Source organism: Stegodyphus dumicola, chromosome 1 (assembly GCF_044657685.1).
Source record: "Stegodyphus dumicola isolate Sdum_Otavi_A_Nest chromosome 1, ASM4465768v1".
NCBI lineage: Eukaryota > Metazoa > Arthropoda > Arachnida > Araneae > Eresidae > Stegodyphus > Stegodyphus dumicola.
In genome coordinates this window covers 110,260,305-110,286,539 of record NC_140768.1, presented here as the reverse complement: position 1 = coordinate 110,286,539, position 26,235 = coordinate 110,260,305, and the positions used below count along the sequence as shown (strand labels likewise).

The window sequence follows — 26,235 nt, the reverse complement described above, 5'->3', positions numbered from 1 at the left end:
CAGGCCGCTTGCCATAGTAGTTTTTACTCGGTTGCTGGTTGCCTTCAAGGCCAGAGGTTTAATCCTCTTGATAATTTTAAACGTATCGTAGTTTTAGCAGCTCTCTGTACTACATACGGCTTTTTGTTAATTTACGGCCAACCTTAAAGTAGGCACTTGTATATTAATCCAAAGTTAGTTCTAGTTAGAGCTTTTAATTAGTATTCTTACGTTCAGACCACAAGTGGTTGGTCTCTGTATTCCGAAGTTCCGGAAGGCTCTATAAAGATAGAAAAATAAAGGGTTTCGTATACCCTTCCTGTGTGTATTGTCTACTTCACAATTTATTGAACATAGCTTTAGTAAGCTCCCTGTTCCGAGTCAGGACAGTTAATGTTTCCCAAAGCAAGTAAAGAGGAATACCAGTCCTGATATTGTAAGATAATTACTTATATCTAGCACAACACTTATATAAAAATAACAAGTATTTAAAATATATTTCTGTATTTTTTGTATTATAGTAAACTAGAAAAAAAATGGTAAGTAGAGTAATAAGAATGCTTTCGTTCTTAGTATGTAATTAGTACTTACCGTACTGGCATCTATCCCCTCGGTACTGCGCCGTGCAAATGCAATGATTAGCATCAGAACATTCGCCCCCGTTTTCGCAAGGCGGGTTACAAATTGCTGTAAAAAATATAAATATTTAACTTATCGGTAGTCTTATTAAACATTTGTCTTATGCATGACGTCTGACACATTTTCTATGATTAAAATAATTCAGTTATCAGATTATAAAATTTTCAAACTTGACAATTTATCTAAGTATTTGTAAATACTTACGTCTGCAGTCAGGAAATATGAATTTGGGGGACCATTTCCCAGTTTCCATATCGCAGATGTGTCTTTTCTTTGACTTTCCATTTGGAAACTCAAATCCAGGCTCACATTCGGCTCGGCAAACATACCTTAAGTGCAAATAAAAAGGTAAACGTTAAAATTTCTTGACACTTTTTTTTCTCTAAAATAACAAGAGCATATATTACAGTCTGTATTTTATAGCGTTCTAGTCTCCGTTATAATCCCACGCTTAAGTGAAATGAAATTACTAAATCAACGCGAATTAAATATTCATATTATCTAGATTTCTAAATACTGGAATTCATGAATATGTACTATCAGACAATTCTGAGTGATACATAACTGGTGGAAAGTACTTAATATATATACACGACTCACATTGCTAGCCACAAAAAGAAAATTGCTACTTAACGCCCGTCAAAGCTATATTAATTTTTTACATAACATATAAGGTATTTTATATCAATTAACCAATTTTTATGATTTAATCCTTTACTACAACTTCTCCTTTTCATTGTTCTCACTAGGATGCAAACTAAATGGTACGGTATTTAAATCAAGGGTTCTTCCAATACTTTAGATGTACAGCCATTGGCACCGTCGCCTGTTACGTTCTATCGCCCAGGTCTGCCAGTGAGTATTTCGGTTTTAACCATACTGCTGTTCGAACTTGAAAATGCGCCGATAAAATATTCAGCTAGCTTAAATTGGACAAACTGTATAGTTTTCGACTACATTATCTTCAGTTTAAAACTTCAGCTTTGTTATTTTAAATACTCGCAAAAGTTTATTCATACCGAGAAGTTGTGCTTTCTGTTCATTAAAGATTTAATGAAAACGTTATTTACAATTTTCTTGGGACTTTGTCATAATTTTTTAGATGAAGCGATAACTTGCTTGTCAGTCTGATAAGGTCAGACAGACTTTGATTTAAAATTTCACAATTAGAGAGAATAAAATGGATGTAATAACTCTTCGATTCTACTTGCGGAATATATAAAATCAGCATCCTCCGAAATCAAAACAGAGCGGCGTTACGCTTCCTAGCGCAGACAGGATGAGACGTTTCATACGTGTTCGGTTTATGTCAATCCCTGAGGTTTTTGACAAGTTTGTAAATGTTCATTCTTGATACCCCTGAAAAGCAGCAAAGGTATGCCAGTTATTGTATAAATATGGATCAGACATGTTCAGTATTCAGTAGGCGACTCGGCGAATGCACAAGCCAGAGAACAAATGAAAAACAGACGCAATCAGAAATTTTTGAACACTGCATCCAATGTGATTGAGCATTGCTTAATTGGCAGCTAACTTAGGCAAGCAAGTCCTTAAGCCTAGGACGAACAACAGGCTGTAACACCTCAGAGATGTGATGGTGGCTATTCAATGTATCAGGAATGCGTCCTAGGCATGACAGACTGGAATTCAATGAATGGCCGTATCACAATGCTAAATGTCGAGCGAGTGGGCTCTCATCCGGGTATGACTCAACACGGATTTAATCATCATTAGCTAGCAGACCAGAAGGAAGATTCGTCTGAAAAGACAACGCTATGTGATTCTTTAAGCCATCTGCTACATTTTAGGAACCATTGCAATCGTAGAACTTGTGGCGGACAATTAGAAATATTCGAGCGTAGTGACAAGTATGCCCGTGATGATTTCATTGGAGGTTAGAAGATCTGCCTGGTTCATTCTCCATCTAACTTTTCTGATGTAGGGGCAACTGATTTCTGGCTTGTCCTAAAATTCAAGGCGTAAATGTATGAAACAGACACGACAATATTAGAGCATTCATAAGCATCTGCAGTTTGAAGAAAAGACGACCTTTAAGGAGCAATGTTTCGAAAAACCGTAGTTTTCAGAAATACATCAAGACTGACACTGAAAAGCAGCTGAAATAGCTTTCCTTTCAAAGAAAGAAAAGTAAACGATTAACTATATTATTTCTCCCAAATTAAACAAGCACTTTGCATTCCAATATACACAAGAGAATAAGCCGCCCAATCGGTATAGTGGTTAGAGTCGCTGGCTGCTGTGCCGAAGGCCCGGGTTCGAATCCCAGAGAAGGCATAGAGGTCTGTAAATGTATAGTGTCGGTGCGGCATGGCGGCACTCTAAATATGCGGCGAGCCGAAAGACCTCTCGTGTGGTTTGGAGGAAGGGGAGAGGTGTGTGAGACCCTCGGACCCCTTCCCCGGGAGTGGTCTCCATCAAAATTCGGGGCGGAACTGAGCTAAATCGCACTGTCACCTGAATGTGCTCAAGGCTGTTGCCAACGGCAAGAGTAATCTAGCTCTCCGTGCCACGAGGAATTTTGTGGAATTGAGCTGACTACATCAGACAAGTGAGCATAAGCAACAACAACAAGAAAATAAGATCTAGTCCCCTACAGCAATTCAAAATTTAAACTCCTTATAGCAATTAAGTAAAGATCTTCTGTAACACCGATGGGACAGCATATTATTATGTTTGGGATGCTGATCTTCAGAAAATATCAAAAAAAAAACTTTAAATACGTTTGAAATTTCAAGCTGATATTGCGGGCTTACTTGTTTTTCCGTTTCTTGTTCTGTCCGCAGTTAATTTCGCCATTCATAGGAGGAGGGGGCTCTTCGCACATTTCTGAAATATAAAAATCGTATAAAATATTTCATTAACATGATAAAGTAATTTAAATTTATTATTATAGCTATACAAGTACAATTTCAAGTATTTAATTAAGGCCTGAAACATAAGCTGGGCTACATATGAAAATGACATTATATACATATGTTAATTTTAGGTGGATATGTAATGTTAATTTTCATCCTTTTATAAGGCTTAATGAAATTTTTGTGGTCCATCTACAAGACATGTACTTTATGTTCAGATTGGACAGACAAGGTGTTTTTTAAATTTCAATTTATTAGATGAAGTAGATATATTAAAAAGGAATAGTAATATTCGCATCTATGTACAGAAAGCTTACGAAATAATTCACCCACAAGTAATAATAATAATACATTTCGTACGGTCGTACATTTCGTACATTTCGTAAGTTGTTATTCTTTCCAATAAATACTTTTGTGTGATCTTTTATAAATTAGCATTCGTAAATTAGCAAATGGAATTAAAATTCAATGTCGCATATAAACAAGCTAGGGATTCAAAGATATGTTTCTGCGCATTCCCGAAGAGAACTATTCCTATTATCTAATTGAAAAACGTTGTGAAATGCACGGTGTTAAAATTTCTGAATGCAAAATAAGCAACATTATTAATCGGAAAGGGAAAAACTGTCAGTAGTTACATCTGTATTGAAAGAAGATTCCAAACGATTACCTGAAGAAAGTATGTACTGTTTCTGATGTTTATAAAGCATTGGTAACAAGAGAAAATTCGCGGACGCAGAAGCCAATTACAGTCTTTAGGTACATCTGTAACAACAATCAAAAAAATAATAAACCCAGATTTACAGCCTGAAAAAGGTAAATACAGTAATGTTCACCACCTTTTGCCAGGGCATGTGGCTCAAGGCAGAATAATTTGTAGAACTCTGTATGACAATTACTTAATAGAAAACAAATGGAAATACATTGTGACCCTGAATGAACCTAAAGGGCTGTAAGTAAAAAAGGTCTATTTATTATCGAAAAAAATTTATAAACTTGGTTCCGTCAATAAGAAAGTTTCGGTAAGGGGTTTAAGACAGTCGCAAGATTCTCTTACAGTGGGAAATTAAAAATAAGAAGAGTGGAAAATATATTACAGTCAACTAAACGTGCTATCAAGACACAAAGTTTTACTTTGATATTTACAGAAGAAATTCCATTTCTTTATCCCAGTGATTTTCGAAGAGGGGAAACTTCATCAGGACAAAGCAATATGTCATAATTCGAAAAGTACCACATTATGTTTCGTTTTATTTATTGTTAGGAAATTTTTCTCTTCTAAAGACCAAAAATTTTAAAAAAAACTAGGAGATTCGTTTATTTATCGCGAGATACTGTGAAACATCAAGAATCTGACGGTGAAACCAAAATAGTTGGTAGCTATGGTAAATGTTATCATACTGTTAAAATGTTTCACAGTTTTGCATTATTTGTGCGCTGAAATTATTAGCAATATTTGTGCCAAGATTTTTCATGTGAATATTCATGACAGAAGATTTTTGAAAGGAGCTTTTATGTGGACTTTTTAACGTTCGTCATGATATTTTTAACGTTTTAGTCATGATATTTTTAACGTTTTAGTCAAGATATTTTTAACGTTTTAGTCATGATACTTTTAACGTTTTAGTCATGATATTTTTAACGTTTTAGTCATGATATTTTGGCATTAATTTCTTTCTTTGATTACATATGACAAAAACATACAGTGAAAACATATGGGAAAAACATACATTGAAAAAAAATGGAGAAATAGGAGAAGACTTAGCTTTTTTAATTATGAAAATAACTGCAAATTCTTTTTATCATAATTTTTGAAGTAGCTTTATGACATTCAAGTGCATAATATTAGTTTTGAATTTGCTAGCATTAGCACAGGATGTAGTTTCCGGAAGTCAAGGCGTTATTCCAAGCTGTTCAAAATTTATTTAACTTTTTTTTTTTTTTTTTTCCGAATTCAAATTTGATGCAAATAAGATTTTTTTAAAAATAAGTCCTTATGTTTTTTATATTAAAAAAACGTATGTTGTAATGCCCTTATGTTAAATAAAATTAAGATTAAATAATAAAACAATAATAATGTTAAAATAACCCTAAAGTATGTTACCACTAAAAAGTTGTTTGAAATTTTTAAGAGTAATTAATACGTTACTATAAAAATAATTAATAAATTTTAATAATGTATTATTTCAAAGATAGTTTTAAGAACTTTTGAATAATAGCAGAATTATACTCCGGAATTTTAAATTGTTTATGCGTACGAAATACGCAGTTATTTTTATGATTTCTTTCAGATGAAATTATGTTTCATCGTAAACAATAAATGCATACAAATTACTCATATTTAAAATCAGGAATTACTAATTGTTGTAAACTTTCTTTCAAAATATCTTTATAAATGACCAGAATAATAAAAAAATAATTTTTAAATATAAGTATGTATTTTACAGTGACTTTCTATTTCTGATCGCAATAATTGCTTTGATATAATATCCTACTTTCAATATTAAATACATTTAATATTTCACAGATTTCTAAAAATGAATAGTAGCTTTTAGAGAATTGCAAAATAGGTGTCGATGGTAATCATATAAGGTATTTCTCCCGCCTTCTTAGCATGCCTTCATAATGTAGTGGTCAGCACGCTCGGCGCGTATTCGAGAGGTCCGTGGTTCGATTCCCGGCAAGGGCATTGCTCGTTTTTCACATCTCCTGCTTTCAAAAAATCCTAATGTCTCTACAAACATTGCAAAAGTATAACTATGTCTGATATATACTTTATATACATATATTCTATTTTATCGAGATGTAACTAAAAGCACCAGTATATGAAAATCATATTTGTTTAAAACGGTGTTTTTGCATTCATATGCGAAATAAAAGATTGGGAAAATTAACATATATTTTTGCCGAAAGTAAACATTTATGCTCAGTAAAAAAAATTAAGCAGATTTACGTAAATTTGTACTAAAAATATATAAACATGACAAGTAAAAAATTGGAATATCTACATTTTATTGTAACGTCAAAATATAGGTAAATATCCATTTTTTTCGGACACCTTCTATGATATTTTAATTTTACGTTCAGGTTTCATGTTTTTTATGTGAAGGACCATTCGTAAATTATTTTTCGTGTGCAATTTAAGATTGCATTCTGCCTGGGATTATATGTCAGAATTTATTGGTAAAGAAATGCGAAATTTCTTACCGTCAATTTCTCCGTGTAACATCGGAACATAACCTGAAATAGTAAAGGAACAAAAATTTTGTAAATTCAATTCATTCATAAAAATGTTAGTTCATAAAATTTCTTATATAATTTACATCTGTGAAAGCTATTATGAAGAAAAAAATGGTGGAGTGGTTGTTTAAAAGATTTTGCTTTGGGCCTTCAGTTACATAAATCGCTCTCAGAGCGTATTCGTATATTCGTAATATTCTTGCATATAACGGAATTTTACAGACTTACTTAAAGAAAAAAATTCAGAAGTTAAATATTAAATATAGTTTAACAAGTAAATAATACTACGCATATACAAGCGCTCATAAAATTATCTGTTCGGAATCCTTTACAGATATCTCTATCTTTAAAATATTACTTTAATAAAATTCAATTTTAAAAAAAAAAAGGTTTTTCTACAATAAGCTTTTACTTAAAATGGATTTGATAATAAAATTAACTAAAAGGAGAAAAACAGTTTATCACATAGTTTAATGGGAACAATAGATTAGGTAATTTTATTTACAGAAGTAATCTACAATTTTATATCACCAATAATAAAAGCATGGGGCGCCTAATTAACAAAATCTAATTGCATTGGGTGCTCATTGAAATAAGAAATAAGCTGACTTAGATTTTTCACCGGAGCATAATAAGTTTAAAAGCAATCCACTAGCAAGAATGCAAAAGCCGGAATATTAACTTTTAACTAGAACTGTCGAGAAATCCTAACAGCGCGAAGCGAATGCCAGAACTCTCTGAAATAAGATCTAAAAACCTTCAGCTTCAGTACTCTCAAAAGTAATTTGCATTCTGGTGAGAATACGGAAAAGTAATTATAGTAAAGATAAAAATCATAATAACTCATTAATTAACATAAGAACCTTATAGTTTCGTGATTCATTATCCTTCACATGTTTGTCGAACATTAAAAGCCAAATAAACAATACAGGAAATAGCTGTGGAACTGCGTTATACCGGGGTACTATAAGGAATCCGTTCCAATTTAAGATAGTTTTAAGATAGTATATTGCTCATCAGGGAAAATTATACGTATATACATTCATATATAATTTTCCTTTAATTACGTTATATCCTGGGGAGACTTTACTGCGTAGTTAGATAGATGACACTCCAAGGAAAGACTTGTAGACAAACGTGGCCGAATTAAATATAACTTTTATTGGTGCATACGAACTAATTATCCAAACATATTCTTCATCACACATGATTACGGGGCGTATTACGCACCCCACAATTTTATATAAAGTATCACATTTTAGATAATGGCATAGTTAATAGTATGACGAAGCAAAGGTCCGATTTTGTGTCGAAATACCTATATTATAACAATGCTATATATAAATATGATACATATCCTAAGTCGCGCTTTCGAGACATGAAAAACGCAAGTTGAATTTTGTCAATCGGCCCAGTAGAACGGGAGATATAGAACTGTCCTTTTTTTTTTTTTTTTTTTTTTTTTTTCCCGCAGTGTGCATTGGATGGTCATTTCAATTAAAGCATTCTTCGATTTGTTATAGAACCGAGGGGCTTACTAGTAAGTCGTATGAAGCATTTCTTGAATACACGCATATTTTCTCTAGAAAATCTAGGTGAGATGAACAGAAAATGTATGATTTCCATCAATACCCTAAAAGAGCTGTTTGAATAAGACAGAAATGTCTTTTGAACGAGGGATTATTGTTGAATGCCGAAGCAGTGGGTAAAGGTAAAAGCGAAATTAGTAGTTTCAGTGGTAAAGAGAAATAAACTAATATTTTTTCTTTATTATATATATATGTTTTACAACTTTCTTGATTAAATACATTCAGTTGAGATTATGAAATGCATTTTAGTGGCAATGTTATATTACTATTGTTTCATTCAATCACGTATTCCAATAATAAAACATCAAAGCAACTTATGAAAAGTCTTGTCAAAAGCATAAATCTGACGTTACCTTTGGATTTAGAATCTAAATTTCTATAAAACCGGCATAATTTAAAAAAAAAAAAAACGTTTTTGTTACCCTCAGCCGTATCTCAAACTCACATGGGCTGCATGCAGCCGCCGAAGCAATTTTATGTGACCCGCGAATACATTTCAATTATGTATTTGTTGCAGATAGAATGCTAAAAATATTTCAAGTCCAAGTTTACGTTACTTTCGAATACTTGAAATAAAAAAGTTTCAAGTACTTGAAGTCCGAGTTTATATTAAAAACAAATGTAAATAATGCACCAGAAAAATCTATAAATAGAACTAATTAATTTACAATGCGATATAAATCTTATTCAAAGATTTGAAAATAAAGATTTAATTAACTTGCATTCATTCGTAATTGCGAAAAAATAAATACGCTTGGTTACAAATTTTGGGAATAAGAATAATCTCTTTGTCACATTTACATGTGAACAACTTTTTTTTTCCCAGTTCAAAATTTACGGTAACCAGAAATGGGGTTTCATCGCTAAAATTGAACAAAATTTGTCGCTAATCGAAGGGGTATCCAGTACCACACTAGAGCCCCTCTTCGTACTAGGTCAATCATATGTCGCCTTGAGTCGTGTGAAATCATTAAATGGAATATTAACTGAAGAACTGTAGTGCTCGAAACTCACTGGAAAGGTTCCTTGTAATAATGAAGCATTGCAAGAGATGGATAGAATGAGAAATTATAGACCACCATCAGGTTCATAAATCAGAAACGAAAAAATTTTAATAAAAAGTAACTAAAATAAAATTTTTCTTTGTTGACCTAAGTTTGTTGACCCTAAACCACAGTAACTGATTTTTTTTATATTACTTGTTGCTATTAACTTTTGTGTTTTGGACATTATTGATTAAATATCGCCTTTCTTCGCCCTTAAACCACATAAAATTTAACAGCAAAATCCCAAAACGGTACTTTTTCCGTTATGCACCTGCCACATATTTTGGTGGTGCTATTGCAATAATATGTTCGTGTGTCTTTATAATTATTCTTGTTTACACTCACACAAACATATGCACACATAGTCTCCAGATGATGTTGTTGCCTGTCAGCATCTGTTTGGCTTCTCTTTTCACAATTTCCCCTGGAGCTGCGCGCACTGGCTTAGTACAATACTATGACAGTAGCGGCTCTGGGGGCACAATAATACGGACCTTGTTCCTATGGCCAGAAGGGCAGCCAATGCCGTTCCGGACGCTCGTGTCTACGGCAATCCGAGTGGGCTAGCCAGAACTTTTTTTTTTTTTTTCAATAGGCTTTCCCACACTTCGTGGTCTCCCTGTGCCCGAGAGTGGTGACCCTGGGTTCCCGATTCAGCGAGGGGTGCCCAGAGAGTTCAAAATTTTGAAAAAAACTGGCGCAGTGGAGCGGGATCCCATTGCGAAGCGGTTGATCAATTCGCAACGAGGATTCCCTGATGGATTTAGGTCTGTTTCCGCGTTTTTAAAAAATATTCCTGTTTGCGCGAAATCGGGGAGTACAGTCCCCCTCCCAAAGTTTCTCAGGGGATGTCAGGATGAGTCATTAAGAAGAGTTGGCCAGTTTCTTTGTGAATAACTTAATCATCGTCTTGACATTGTTAGACTAAAGACGTGTCTTAGTTTAGGCTCCTCTCGAAATCTTTAGTTTCATTCCAATTTAAAATCTTTAGTATTAGCTGTTATTTTTCGTATCTAAATCAGTATGGATGTTTTAGAGATTATTCAAACTAAAAGGAAAAAGCCTTTAGCCCTTTACAAAGGTTATCAATATCGAATTCGGAATAGAAATAAGGAAAATGTAGTTTATTGGATTTGCATAAATGAAAAAACTAAAAGTTCAATTAAGACCAAGGAAGAAGTTGTTTTAGAAGAAAAAATTCATTTATGTCAACCTGATACAGCACATTCTTTAGTAAAAAAACAAATATTTGTAGCAAAAATGAGAGCGAAAGAAGAAAATGTTCTACTTTCTGAAATTTACAGTGAAGAAGTTGGAAAACTATACAATCAAGACTTTGACATCTAATATTCCGCAGTTTTCAAGTGTTAAAACAGCTCTATACAAATCTAGGCAAAGTGCCGAAGGATACGATCGAGAAACTACATGTATGGAAGACGTAGCTAGAATTCCTAATGAATTATTAGCAATGAATGATAACTTTAGTTTCTTGTTGTTCGATGATTTAAAAGATAGCCGAATTTTGGTATTTTCAAGTAAGAAGGGGAGGGAAGCAATGAAAAGCCGCAAAACTTTCTTTATGGATGGAACTTTTAAAAGTTGCTCAAAGCTTTTCTCTCAAATTTATACTATCTATGTTGATACTGGAAGTACCTCTAATGAGATTAATGTTGTTTCTGTGTTGTTTTGCTTACTTCCCGGTAAGCGAAAGCAGACTTATGAGAGATTATTTCGTTTAATTAAAAATCCTATTTCTGATTGGGATCCTAAAGAAATTGTGATGGATTTTGAAATTGCAGTTATAATTTCGCTGAAAAATATTTTTCCTTCCTTAAATATAAGAGGTTGCAATTTCCACTTAAATCAGTGTCTATGGAGAAAGATTCAAGACTTGGGACTTGTTAACGAATATAGGCATAATGAAGAAATTAGAACCTATCTTAGAATGTGCGCGTCCCTTGCATACATACCCGCGGAATGTGTCGACGATGGTTGGCTGTGCATACAAGAAAATTCACCTCGTAATGCAAGATTAGAGGCATTTTATGATTACTTTGTTGAGCAGTGGCTTGAAAATGACGTCGTAACTATACAGATGTGGAATTGCAATGACAAATTGCACAGGACAAATAATATTGTTGAAGGATGGCATCATAAATTAAATTCTGTTATTAGGAAAATCCATCCTAAAACTCTAGAACTGATAAAATTTTTGAAAAACGAAGCTAAAGAAAGTGATTATATTATAGATCGTCGTTATGTAAATTTAGAAGGGAAAAGAAGGAAAACAAGTGTGGTCAAAAAAGAGGAAAGAATCCAACGTATTATGCAAGAATTTTACTCATCACAAAATATAAGAAAGTGCTTATTATCTCTTTCTTATCTACAAAAATTCGATTAAAACATATGAAAATTTTCTCTAAAAATAACTTAATAATAATTAAAAAAAAGTGGGGGGGGAAAGTGACTAACATCACACAACTTTTAAACACGCCAGTATTTTACTGCCAGTCCTAAACCTGGAAAAGTGTGAAGGAAAGTTGAATTTTCTCTGTTATTAAATTGATAATTTTAGTTATAAGGTATTTTCTGCCTTCTTTCCGCATGCCTTCGTGATTAATTGGAAGCATACTGGGCGTGTATTCGAGAGGTCCAGGGTTCGAGACTCAGGGAGGGCACTTTCACGTTTGCTGCATTGATTAAACCTAATAACCTCACACTGTAATCAAATTTATTAAATTTTCTAATTGTAGCATGCATTTTAAGGGATTTTCAGAGAGTTCGAAAGCACGAATTTTAAGGGATTATCAGAATATCGCAATATTCGACGAATACTGAATTCTCCACTTTTTAAATATCCATCGTCAGAGTAAACTTAAGTCGTTTGATATTTGCCTTAAAGAAGCTAATTGTACTTACTCTTCAGTTACAACTGTTGAACCAGTGTTTCCGAAGTTTTTAATATTGCCACCATACGAATAAATTAAATTACGAATCGCATTTACAGTTGGAATTGAAAGTGACCCACAAAGTACAGTTTCTCTTAAAAAAGAAGCTAGATGAATAGGAGATTTAGAAAAAGAGCATTTTAAAATGAAATAATATCAAATAAGTTGATAATAATTAGCAATTTCATTATATACAAATACAGATGTGTATATAAAAATAAATTATTTAAAATATACTCTTTAACTATTTATATTTACAGTCAATAATTACTAACAAGTATATACACATAATTAATTATTTTAAATTTGTATGATAAATATATACAATCACTGCTGAATCGTGCGCTATGCTTCTGGAATTTCTGAATTAAATCTTTGAAACTAACAAATTTACCTTTGACAATTAATAAATTTATCAATGGTTTCTATTAATGTATTTGGATATTCCGATGAATGCAAGTAAAGCAAGTCCATTCAATTGAGATTCAGATGCTATATTTCTGAATTATGACTTTGACAATTTACAGCTAGGAAAAAAAAGCTTCTTTTAGCTAGGATAAAGCTTTCTCAGAAGCTGTTTTGATATTCGAGGTATATTTTCTTCTCATCTGCCTTTCTTTTCGCAACGAATATATATTCTGAGATTTTATTATAATTCACCTTTATGCAGAATTTCGGAAAAATACTGTTTTTACTTTAGGAAACGATCTTTTAGTTCATTGCCAAAATCATTGCAGAGTTTGAACATCTCTTCCCTTTTAAATACAGTACTTCATTTATGCAAAGATAAACAAAGACTCAGACTTCGTAAATATCTTTCGATTATTTCTTAAAAAAAAATTTTTTTTAAATCTAAAAAATTTTTGCTTTCCTACATTTCGGAAGAGGCCAACGCCCAGTCGGCCCACCATTATGGAACCCCTTTGGAAGGGGGGTAACGAAGATTGATGATTTCGCGCAAACAGGAACGTTTTTGACAACCGCGCAAACAGGAAGACACCCCCTCATGAGGACCTTTTTGACGATATTCCCGACCTTCCGCCTAATACGAAGGTGTGAGGTTCGTCACTGGAGTACCAGAATCAATGATGACGGAGCTCGTATTCTCAAACATTCTTCTCTGTCACAACGACCAAAAAGCTTGGCAGTTTCATGACGGAAAAGTACCGCAAAATATTTAAAAACAGCATATCTTTAGAATTCCCGATAAAGTGTTAAGTGTTGCCATACACTTTTTTTAATATTCACTATGTTATTTCTTTAACCTTCCAGCACGTGCGCTTGGCATTTTTACATGAGCACGCACGCGTCGTATTTTTTCCGACATCCGTTATTTTACCGTTTTGGGCACGAAAAACGATAGAAATGAGTGAATATTGATAATAAACTTGTTAAGAAATAAAATATTAATCTTATTATTGCAAAATACAAATGATATCTCATTGAAATATAAGCGAAAGTTCTTATGTTAGTGAGATGGAAATGCAATGCAAAACTGAATTTGTCGTAAATTTTGCGCATACGGCGAGTGCTGGAAGGTTAAAAACTAGCCGCCTAAAGTAGTTATCATAAAAAAGAAAAAGTGTATAATGATTTCAACGAGTCCAGCTGCTATAATTTCATGAAAATACTTAACACGTCTAATTAGACAATTTATGATTTTAATGAATATTTATTTAAATCAATCATGTTAAAATGTAGAAAAAGTATTCTTAAGATATTTGTTTCTTGCTTTTAAAAATTGTTTGCTTAGTTTGTTACTCAGTATCTTTCCATACTAAATTTGAAAGTTAAATATCTTAAGTTTTAAAGAACATTAACAACCTGGCGCGTTGAAGATAAAAATATTTTAAAGTTTTAAAGAACGGCAACAACCTGGCGCGTTGAAGATAAAAATATTTTATTTCCGGTAGTGGCAACACATTGCTTTCAAACAGAGAAGTCTGCTAATTAAAACAGCTTAAATAATTAAAGTATTTTAATTAAAATAACTTAAGCTTACATTTTTTTCCGAATGGCAAGTTGCAAAGCTGCCACTGCTCACTGTCAAATCGCTGAGTTTTTTAAACAAAAATGCGTTAAATTTTTTTCGAAATATGGAATAAATAAAAAAAAATTCGAAATTCTGTATTCGGGTCTCCATGAGTACGTGTTCGAGTAGAAGACTACGCGTATTCAAAATTTGATGGCATCGAGAAACATACTTAATCTTCATTATTTAATTTCTTTAAAAATTATACATCCGATAACATTTTGTGACAACAAGTTGAAGAGTGATTCGAACAAAAAGCGCGCTTCGAGATTAATTGCACCTCTGGTGCTAGCTAAAAAAACATCTAAAACAAACAAAGTCTTAAAGGATAGCTAGATCTCACCCCTTTGTCTACCTTCTACTATAGTATTTTAAGTTACTTCCTATATACCACCGAATGGCAAGAATTATAAATCGTTGGTAATTGCAATATAATTAATTCCTTATGGACAGCTTTAGGTTTCATGCACATTTATTACAACTAAAAATACCATACCTTCATGATGGTCATCGTCTTCCTCATAGGCGCTGTTAACTTGCCTATAAAAATAAAAAAGAGTATTTAATACTTGTTTGAAAACTCAATGGTTAGGATAAAATCATATTCAGTACAATTTATCGAATGATAAAAGTTCTGTACTTATAAAAATTAACTCTGCATTTTTTTTTATTTACGAGTATTATGTATTTATTTCTTCTGTCCTTGTATTTAAACTATAAGGTTTGGAAAAATGCACTAGAATTTATATTTTTTTTTGTCTTGAATAAAAGAAACCTAAGCCACGTTCTTTCGAATTGTGTATGAGTTCAAGTTAATACCAATGTAAGGTTGAGTTTGTCTTATTTTAGGCATATTTCCTTTTTATAGTATTTTACAGAGATTTTGCATCAATTGTCAACATTTTTAACAAACAAAATTTACTAACCAAAGAATATGATAGATGCTATCAGCGACTTTCGGTTATTGCTCTTTGAGTTTCAATCAAGTTAAATAAGGGGGGGATTACGTTAAAATTAAAACATTCATTAATAATTAGTTAATTATCAATTAAAATTTAACATTACTCCCTTCTTTCATGTAAAAAAATCTTCCAAATACTTGAATTTTATGTGAATCTTCCATACACCTGCAATTAATATGTGTGACTTCAAATTTTGGCTAATTCAAATATTCATTAAGATCTTCTGTTGAAGACTGCGATTACATTTACACTTTATATCTACTATAAATCTTGATAATCTTATGCCTGAATGTTTTCCAACACAACTTCAGTAACTGCTATATGTTCTGGTTCTCTACATGTTTTGCCGCATGCACTCTTTTTAACTTTGCCAGAAGATCATTCACTTCCTCCCACCTTTCCGAAACTCGAAAAGTGCATATACATTCATTTATATCTAGGCTTACAGATTAAGGATATCAGAACAGTTGGTGAAATTCGGTCAGCCTTTTATTTATATGTTAAGTATTTAGTTTTAGTTTATGAATATAAAAAAACTACTTTTACTCAAGTTTTGGTATTTATCAATATTTTCTATATTTTTTGTTGTTTAATTTATAAAAAACGTTAAAAAATAATCTATATCTAAATAAATGTAAATATGTGTTTTTGAAGTTTTGGCAAAGAGGGGGACTGGGGAATGATTTTCGAGCGATGGTGAAAGGGGTGCACGGAACAAAAAAGGTTGTGAAACACTGCATTAGAAGAAATCAGGGGGCGAAAGAAAAAATTCATTATTTAGCTGATAAACTATTTAATTGCATTAATTTAATCGCATCTGTATAATTTAATTGAGGTTTGTATTAAAATCAATAAGAATTGTTTAGGTTCTTTTCTTTTTCTCAATTTCTTTCAGAAAAAAGTCTGATCTTAATTTAAAATATGTAAATTTAAATAATATATACTAAATTGAAGGCGTGCAAATAAAACGTACAAAAAACGCGAAAATTTCATTTTAAATAATTTCGAATGCAAAATGCTGAATTATAAATTTAGGTCATAAAATGCATGACGTGAAGCAGCAGCGACATTAACTACTTCAAAAAAATTATTGGGAAAGGAAAAGTTTCATAACTGGTTTTGTTGTAAATCGGGCCCTGTCTAATAAGTGAATTATACTAATATATTACCTGTTCTTTCGATTTATTTTTATATTTCAACATAGTATCATTATTTTGAAAAATGAAATTCAAATCATTGAGATCAAGTTAATCGCAGACAATAATAAAATATCAACTGAAATTTTTACTTACTGGAGATGCCATAGAATAATAACAGTGATTACTATGTGCCTGTAAAACGGTAACGTATAGCTGCAGAGCGCCATACTGTACAGTTTCGCTCAGGCGCTCGCGAACTCCAACTGACGTAAAAATGAATGTTCGATCTCGAAATCTTAATTTGCATGAACGCTCTCAAGAAAATTAGGAATTTTTGCCGGAAGTATGTGTGAAAGATGATAGGAGTGGCACCTCCGCTTTTTCTTGCTATTCTAAAATATCTAAAGTTACAAGATGTTACTTTCCGGAAGAAGAGATTCTAGCCTCACATCCTACATTACGGTTCGGACATCCTGTCTTCCTCAAAAATCTCTCCGTAACGACATACTTTTACATATGCATTTTATCACGACATTTACAATTTTACATAAATTATTTATCCTTTTGGATATATCAATTTTGCATTTGGACAATCTTTCTTGAAGTTTAGGTAAAACGTTCCATGCAGATCATTACTACTTCTGGCCAATCAATCATCTGTTAGAAAAGAACAAAAAGAAAGATAAAGAAAAAGTAGAAAGAAAATTTTTAGTACAATTTTAGACACTTCAGCATACATCTGAAAGATACTATCTGTAGTCCGCCCTTGGAACAGTGGTCTCCCACTGGCGGCCACTGAAACAATTTTAAGCGGATCGCGAAGACATTTCAATTATGCATTTATTGCAAATACAGCATTGCAAAGATTTCAGGATGTTAGTTAGTTGAACGAACATGAATGTTAAAAGAAAACAGAATGTAAAGAATAATAATATACGTATAAAAATGTATAATAAAAAAAGATTTTACATTAAGCCCAAGGGGGCATTTTTTAACGTTTTGCGTGTTACCTTTATTTATTAAATATCATGTTCTTCGCACTTAAACCATAAAATTCAGTTCAAGAGCAATGTCGAAAAATAATTTTAAAATGAGCATATCTTTATAATTTCCGATACACAATCTCGCGCGCTGGAGATTAAAATGCTTTTCTTTCTCCCCTCCCCCCCCCTGTACAGTGTTGCCATCGCTCGCTTTTAAATCGTTGAGTTTGTTAATCAAAAATTCGTTGAAGTTTTACAAAATACGAAATCTCTACATAAAATAAAAGAAAGAGTCTGTCTATGTGTATGTGTCTTTTGTTCGCGCTGCGCGTAAGCTAATAGACGACGGCTACGAAATTTGGTACATAGGTGCATCTAGACAAGAACCAGTGAACCTCGAAGCGATTTTTTAGAAATTCGAATTAGAATTTTTTTTTATTTTATGTTTTGTGACGAAATCGTGTCATTTTGAGACATAATGGGCTATAGGAAAGCGAGATTTTACTCTTCACACTGCATTTTCACATCGTCATGAAACGTAGACACTTAGCTATTTTACGAACTTAAAATAAATTTCGTGTTTCAATAAATCGATTCAATACGAATTTATTTAACAAAGGGAGCTTAACATCTTTTCAACGGGATTTTTTCTAAAAAAGTTTATTTTTAAAAACGTATTTAATTTTCTTTGATTTTTGGACACTTTAAATTTTCATCCTTGAGATTTCTTTTACAAAAAGAATTTTGGAAAAATGATAATATTTTGTATCACATCTCACATCTTTAAAAATGTGATTTTAGCAACAATTTTCCTTTCTTATTGTTGTTGATAGATTTTTGATGAAATCGCATCATTTTGAATAGTTTCATTCTTTTAGAAATAGGGGTTTGGCAACAATTTTTCATCGTATTTCTTACATCACTGTTTTTAACAGATTGGCATATTTCATTGTCATTTTTTTATATATATAATACATTTTTATTGATTTTTTTTAATAAAGTTGTTCTTCAGAGTAATATTCTGTGCAGTATTTAAATTTAATATTTGGTGTTCTATTCAGGCATTTTCCCGGTACATTTAAAAGCTAGACTAAGGCTGGCCACGTAGCGGCTAGTAGATAATAAAACAAATTCCAAATTAGGCTTCCAGATGCCCATATTCGGGTGAAAACGTAATTTATTGAAAATTTGATGACTCTAGGTACCATTGTTTTATCACAATGCGAGAAACATACATGCATTTATGCAGATGCTTCATTATTTAATTTCTTTAAATATAATACAGGGTTCTAACATTTGGTGGCAACAATTTGAAATGTGAACCGACATTTATAGTGAACGAACGCAAAATTCCAAAACGAAATTAATAATCCTTCTGGGCAAATTACTGCTTTGGACTAAAAACGAAACGTTAGTTGAACGAACATGAATGTTAAAAGAAAACAGAATGTAAAGAATAATAATATACGTATAAAAATGTATAATAAAATTTATAAACGGAGTTAATTAATTTACACTGAAATATAAATCTTATTCGAAGATTTGCGAATTTTGCACTAAGCATATAATCGTTATACGTGAACAGGAGGGTTTTTTTTTTTTTTTTTTTTCGCCCACAGTTTTCTCTCCAGGGCTATAAATTTCATCAGAATCAAAACCTATAGTAAGAAATAAAGAAGTTTATAATTATTTACGTGCAAACATATGTATTTTTATTTATATCTTGAAATAAATTTAGTAAATAAGAGAAAGGGACTAGATTGTAATTACTTATTCTCAAATTTTTTGTAAAAGTATCTCTGAAAAATTAGAAAATTTTCATAATTTGCTTATTTTTAGTTTAAATTAAATGATTTAATGACTAATTTTTAAATTATTTGAAAGAAACGTCAGTCTAAGAATTACAAAGCGAGATTGCAAAGGATGCCGAGTGTCAGTGCACTTAAATTACAAAATGTTACAGCATAAATGCGTTGTAGGTACCAAACACTTGATTTCAAATAGAAAATAAATATAAATTTGAGTTGTTTTAATTTATGATACTATTATTATTGTGTATTATGTTTTGATGAATGTTTAATGTGCGAAATTTAAAATGTGTTTAAATATTTTTATTTTGTTAATAAAACTTTTTATTAAAAAAGGAAAAGCGCGCGCACACACACACACACACAACAACAAAAACAAAACAAAACAAAAAATTCTGGTCTCTCAGTTGTTTAAAGATCGCGCTTGCGGCCCGCACGCTATGCGAGTTTGAGATTACTGCCTTAAAATGTAAAATAAGCTAGCCCTTCAAAAAAGCGGAACTGAATTTTTGCATTGTAACACATATAGAACTACAGCTATCTGAACAGCCGATATGCGGATCTGCAATTATTAAAACTGCTTCTTTTTTCCTACGGCATGCAAAAGTTAATGGTCAATTAACTATACACAAGCCGACTTAACTCAAAAGGTAACAAGTAACTTAAAATAGAATAGAATTAAGTTAGCCTAACGGCTTTCAACGGGTCACTTAACGTGTAGGCAGGCTTGTAAAAGTAGTCGTAAACAAGCCGAGTGGCTAGAAGCACTCAACACCATAGAACTCTAATCGCTGATGAATCAAAGATAACAACGTGGCCTTCAGGCAGGCAGAACATGCTGCCTCCTTTTCTCTAAATTCAACTTCCAAAGCCTACCCTTTAAAATAAATTTTTTTACACGCGCGCTAACTCATTTATATTCTGGCGAGAAAGTGTGGTTTGAAAGCGAGAGTAATAGGAAAGTTGCTTAAAAATAAAATTAACTGTTAAATAACTTGAATAAACCTTCATAAGTTGTGAAGAACAAGATTTGTACACACACTGTTTGGCGATGATAATGCAATGTGGTTAAGCAATTCTTTCAAAATTCGATTTAGATATTTTCTTATTTAATGTTTAAAAATTTTTCGCGCATAGTTTCGTTTAACGAACAAATTAAGCATATCAGGATTTTACTGTTCTCACCATCGAATAGATCGGAAAGAAAACTTTTCAATAAAATTTGTATGAAAATTTAAGAACTTACTGAATTTTCGAAGATGGCTCAATTTTTTAAGATTATTTGACGTTTATTATTTTAAAATTTCAACATGTAAAAATGTATCGGGTATAAAGTTTTGAAAATTTTGCGTATTATAAAACAAACGTTTTTCTTTTTTTAAATCGGGAATAATAAAAAAATATTAAATGAGCGATTTTCTACACCTGTTTTTAAAAGAATATATTGCAGTCTATAGCAGAAGGAAAGGCGTTTCCCGCTGAAAAAAATGCTGTTAAATTTGACGTCTGAATATCGAATTGGCGATGTTCGTTTTTACTTCCTTGTATAAAGTAAAAAGGAAGTATTGTAATCGCGAAAAGTTTCAGGCAGCATATTTTAACGAAAATATTCGTTTTGACCGCTATCGAATGCAATTTAGCGATGTTTTTGCGTGATATCTGTACGTAAGTACAGAATAAAATACTCTTTTCCTTCAGAAAAATTATAAAACTGCTTTAAAATGAATTCTGAAGAGAATTTTTCGTGGCGTCTGTACGAACGTATGTACGTATCTCGCATAACTCAAAAACGAGTAGCCTCAGAACGTTGAAATTTTGTCTATAGGACTGCTATAACATGTAGATGTGCATCTCGTATTTAGGTTGCAATCGGCCGCACCAAACGTATATAAATATATTTATATATATATCCACTCTATTACCCGGCTCAGTGATCTCACTTTCTTTACTCTTATATGTTTGTAAATTGTACATTTTTTGCTTTAAAAATGATTAAATTATGTTCTTATCTTCCGATTAAGGTTTTTATACCTTCAGTAAATCTCTATGCAATATTTTTAGAATTATCAACAATTTTAAAGTTGTTTAAGTGCCGCTAAGCCTAATAATTTTCTTGATGCTTGTTTCCATTGCTTGTTTACATTTGAAACAGCAGGATAGTGGATTTATTGCCAATCTAGAGAAACTTAGCTTCGCAACAACGAAGATAACGCCTTCATTTATTATTGCGAATTAAATCATGCTTAATCCTTTCTGGAATTTTTTCGAGGAAATAAGTGTTTAAGATTTACTTAGTAATTTTTAATACAGATATTTTGAGTTTTTATGTATTTTTGCCTTGTCGCGAAATGAGAACTGAATTAATTGAATGAGAAATTCTCAATCGTCTGTGAAAAATTGTTTCTCTTTTGTTTTGTTTGCTTAATTTCTTTTATAAATCGTTCTAGCTTTATTATAGTATTTGAATAGAACATGTGGCAACGATTAGATAACTCTTTAAATGATGTAAATTTTGTGCATTCTGAGTTATTATATGAACGAAATATAATACTGTTAAGTGAACCTAGCGCCAGAATATCGCTATGATAAACAAATAGAATGAATTTTAAAGAATACATTTATTCTACTGTGGTTTATGCGCTGTCGGCGAAGCACATTTAATTCAATCCAATACGTTTAAATGAAATGCAAGAAAAAATGCGTATAATTTAATATTCCGTACAAAGAAGTCATGTGGTGTACACATCAGATGTTTTCGTTTTAGCTTCAGATAAAGTGTTCGTTGTAACATTGTTTTGTTACAACCAGCATTCGAAACTGAATATTCAAAAGTATATCTTTCTTCTATAAATGATGTACATTTATTAGTCCAAAGGGGCTTTGTCCCTGAAGGACTATTATTTTCGTTTTGCGATTCTGCGTTGAAAACTTTAAAAGGCTGTATCACTCTTCAAGTCGTTCCCACCAAATACTATCTCCCTGTATTATAGTATTTGAAGAAATTAAATAATGAAGAATCTGTATAAATGTATGTATGTTTCTCGCATTGTGATAAAATAACGGTACCTAGAGCTATCCAATTTTGAATGACATAATCCTACTGCGAATATGGGCATCTGAAAGCCCAAATTTGAAATTTTGATTTTTTTTTGTTTTTGTTTTTTTTGTTATTGATTTCATATTTTGTAAAATTTTAACGAATTTTTGATTAACAAAATCAACGATTTAAAAGCGAGCAATGGCAACACTCTACGGGGGAAAAAAACATTTTTTATCTCCAGCGCGCGGAACTATGTATCGGAAATTCTAAAGATACGCTCATTTTTAAATTATTTTGGGGAACTGCTTGCTGTTGAACTGAATTTTATGGTTTAAGTGCAAAGAACATGATATTTAATAAATAAAGGTAACACACAAAACGTCTCTTTGGACGTAATTTAAAATCTGAAACTTTTCATATTTTTTTTAATTATTTTATGATTTTCTTATAATTTATTGCTTGCGTTTTAAAAAGGACTAAATTTCATAATTGATAACTTACATTTGAGACTTAAAAAAAAAAAAAAAAGAAAAGAAAAGAAAAGAAAACGAAAAAAAATTAAAAGAGGGTTTTTTTTATGTAATAAGCTTTTATTTAAAAGTGATATGATAATTAATACGCTAAAAAAGAGAAATATAATTTAGCATATTAGTTGAATGGAAATTATAGATTAAATAATACCATTTAAAAAATTCATCTACAATTTTATACTGCGAATAAAAAAAGCGTCGGGAACGTAAATAACAAAATCTATTAATTTGTGAAATTAATAGATTGCATTAATATATTTGTAAAATTAATAGATTGCAAATTAATTCTCATTGTGAAATTTATAAGCCATTATCTTTTTTAATTTTCTACTAATTTCATTTTAAATGTACAAGCCATTATTTTTTTTAATTTATCATAGGCGACTTAAACTTATTATTCGTGACAGAAAATTATAGATGACTTCTGTAAATAGAATTATTTAATCTATTATTATCATTAAACTAGATGATAAATTATTTTTCTCCTTTTAGTACATTAACTATCATACAAATTTTAAATAAAAGTTAACTATATATTTTTTACTTGTATTTTTCTTTCAGTTAATCAACAGCACCCTGGCTAAGAATGAGATAAGTTTGAGATTTTTTTATAGTTAATAATAATATTATTTTTACAAACTTACGAATTTAGCATATGTATAAATAATTTTAGTGAAATTATGTAAATTGCAGTATCTCTTTTTTATAACGCAACTTTAAAGGCCTCAGAAACGCAAAGGAAATATAGGATTACAGGGGAAAGTCCATTTAATATTAAAGTAAATGGCTATCTGGCCAAATAGGCGGGAAATCGTCAAACTTGGCGACCACTTAGCGAGTTTTTTGGTCCGGTATCTCTGTAACTGTAACTGTATGGCTCTATGCAACTGTTACTGTGTATGCCAGCAGTTTCAAAAATCGAAATTTCTCGGCGGACGAGGGAAAACTACATAAGACAGGAGACAGCATCAGTTTCCAGTTATGTTCAGACTTGAGGGCAGAGTTTAACTCAGAGTATTGAGTGTATAGAGAGATCACTGAGTGAGCTTCCACGTTTAAGGATTTTTACATTATTAGCCCAACGGGGCGTTAGCGCAGAAGGTCTAATAGTCTCCAAACGGCATTTTGCGTCGGTTCAATATAAATGTCCGTTTCGCTTATCAGATTGTTCCCACCAAATATTATCGCTCTGTATAATATTTAAAGAAATTAAACAATGAAGAATCTGCATGAATGTACTTTTATTTCTCGCACTGTGGAAAACAACGGTACCTAGAGCCATCAAATTTTGAATAACGTAGCCCTCTACCCGAATAGGGGCACTTGTAAACCCAATAAGGAATTTTTTTATTATTTATTTCATATTTTGTAAAACTTTAAGGAATTTTTAATTAACAAACTCAACGATTTCAAAGGGAGCAATAGCAACAATTTACCGGAAAAAAAAAAAAAAAAAAAAGAAAAGAAAACAGTTTAATATTCAGCACAAAAGACTATTTATCGGAATTCTAAAGATGTGCTGTTCTTAAACACAGGTATTTTTAGCCCAAATGCTCTCTAAAAGTGTTTATATGTGCGTGAATGAAAAATCACTCCTTTTGGGCGTAATTAGCCCAAAGTGCCGTTAGCCCTGAAGGGCTATTAGCCTCTAAACGGCATTTTTCGTTGAATCACTAAAAGTGTTGTATCACTTTTCAAATTGTTGCCATCAAATATTATCGCCCTGTATTATATTTAAAGAAAGTAATTAATGAAAAATCTGCATGAGTGTATATATGTTTCTCGGACTGTGAAAACAACGGTAAAACAAATAAACAAAAAGGTATAAAAAACAACGGTACCTAGAGCCATCAAATTTTGAATAACGTAGCCCTCCACCCGAATATGGGCCCCTGAAAGCCCGAATTTGGAATTTGTTTTATTGTCTGTTTCATATTTTGTTAAACTTTAATTGATTAACAAACTCAACAAATTTCAAAGCGAGCAGTGGCAACAGTATACGGGAAAAAACATTTTTATCTTTAGCGCGCGAGACTGTTTATCGGAAATTCTAAAGATATGCTGTTTTTAAATATTTTTAGCCCAAAGAGAGAGTAGCTTAAATAGCGGGAAGAACAGTACTAGTTATAGCAGGAAGAACTGTACGAGTACTTTTGCGAAAAGTTCCAGAACTATAAATTCTACCTAGCTAGACGATTAAACCAGTCCATTCAATGCCTTAAAGCGGAAAATGACTGACAACAAATCGATCTTAAAATAGTGGATGGACCATTGGTGGTGAAGGTCACGTACGAAGGAAATGCAGAACACCCCAAGATATGGGACCTAAGACCGCTCGCAACAAGTAGTAGTGTGAAACGGATAGTTCAGCGACAGGAGGCGGAGCAAGCTCGCAGGCGGATTGCGGATGAGCCAGCACCGCGGTGCAAATTCAGAGGCGGTGCAAGCGGAGGCGCGAACCACGTGGTTTTCGTCCGCCATTTTGGAACACGTGGTCTTTCATCCTCCATCTTGAATGACTCATCCTCTTCCCGCCATGTTGGATCACGTGATCGTCGTCCTCCATTTTGAATCACGGGTCGACGTCCGCCATTTTGGAACACGTGGTCTTTCATCCTCCATCTTGAATGACTCCCGCCATGTTGGATTATTTTTTAATCTAATTTTCTTTCTAATTACTTATTAAATTAATTTTGAATCATATTCGTGTAGCCGCTATTTTGAATCCCGTGGTTTTATTTTTTGCTGGAGAACGCAGATTCAAAAATTACCAGCCAGACCCGAACCCCCGATGTCGGGATCTGCAGCCACCCGCTTTAACCACTGAGCCACGGTTTACTTAGCGACGAGGTATAAATACTTGTTCTTTTGTTCATAATACCGGATTTACTTTCCGTAAGCTTAATTACATTACTCATTTTTAGTATTAAATTTATTCTATACAGAATTCCTTTTAATCAATACTTTTAACTTATCTGTTATATTTTACAAGTGTAATTACTAAAACACGCGTTTTTTATGTGTTATTTTATTCAATGTTAGATGCAATTTGTAACTTTTTTTGCTCTTTTAAAGTTAGCGATCTTCAACATACTCTGTATTTTAACTTATTTCATGCATTTTGATCATATAGATGACCTTTACTTTATTTTAGATGTTACATTTTTAGCTTGTTTTATACATTTTAACCTTCATAATATTCAATGTACTCTAATTTTTAACCAATTTATATTTTCACACTACATACATGAATGTTATTGGATTGTTTTCATACATTTTAACCTTCATAATTTACAATATAGTCTTAATTTTAACACAAGTCCTATATTTTCAGATCATATACCTGATTTTTATTTAATTTTAGATGTAACGCAATTTATATAGTTAGTTTTAACGTTTTTTTTAGTTTCCAACATACTCTGAA

At 32.0% G+C, this 26,235-nt stretch overlaps 1 protein-coding gene across 2 annotated transcripts in view; it reads right to left on the bottom strand.

Moving 5' to 3' along the window:
* The window catches only part of LOC118192014 (hemocytin-like), a 342,722-nt gene extending 326,008 nt beyond the window's left edge, over positions 1-16,714 (bottom strand). For both annotated transcript variants that reach the window (XM_085819309.1, XM_085819312.1), the window contains exons 1-6: positions 16,604-16,714; positions 14,846-14,889; positions 6,702-6,734; positions 3,393-3,465; positions 823-947; positions 571-666 (exon numbers count right to left, since the gene is read on the bottom strand). In XM_085819309.1, the coding sequence (XP_085675435.1) occupies positions 571-666; positions 823-947; positions 3,393-3,465; positions 6,702-6,734; positions 14,846-14,889; positions 16,604-16,677 (445 nt within the window). In that variant the 5' untranslated portion in view covers positions 16,678-16,714. The remainder of the gene's footprint in view (positions 1-570; positions 667-822; positions 948-3,392; positions 3,466-6,701; positions 6,735-14,845; positions 14,890-16,603) is intronic.
* Between the last annotated feature and the right edge of the window lie 9,521 nt (positions 16,715-26,235).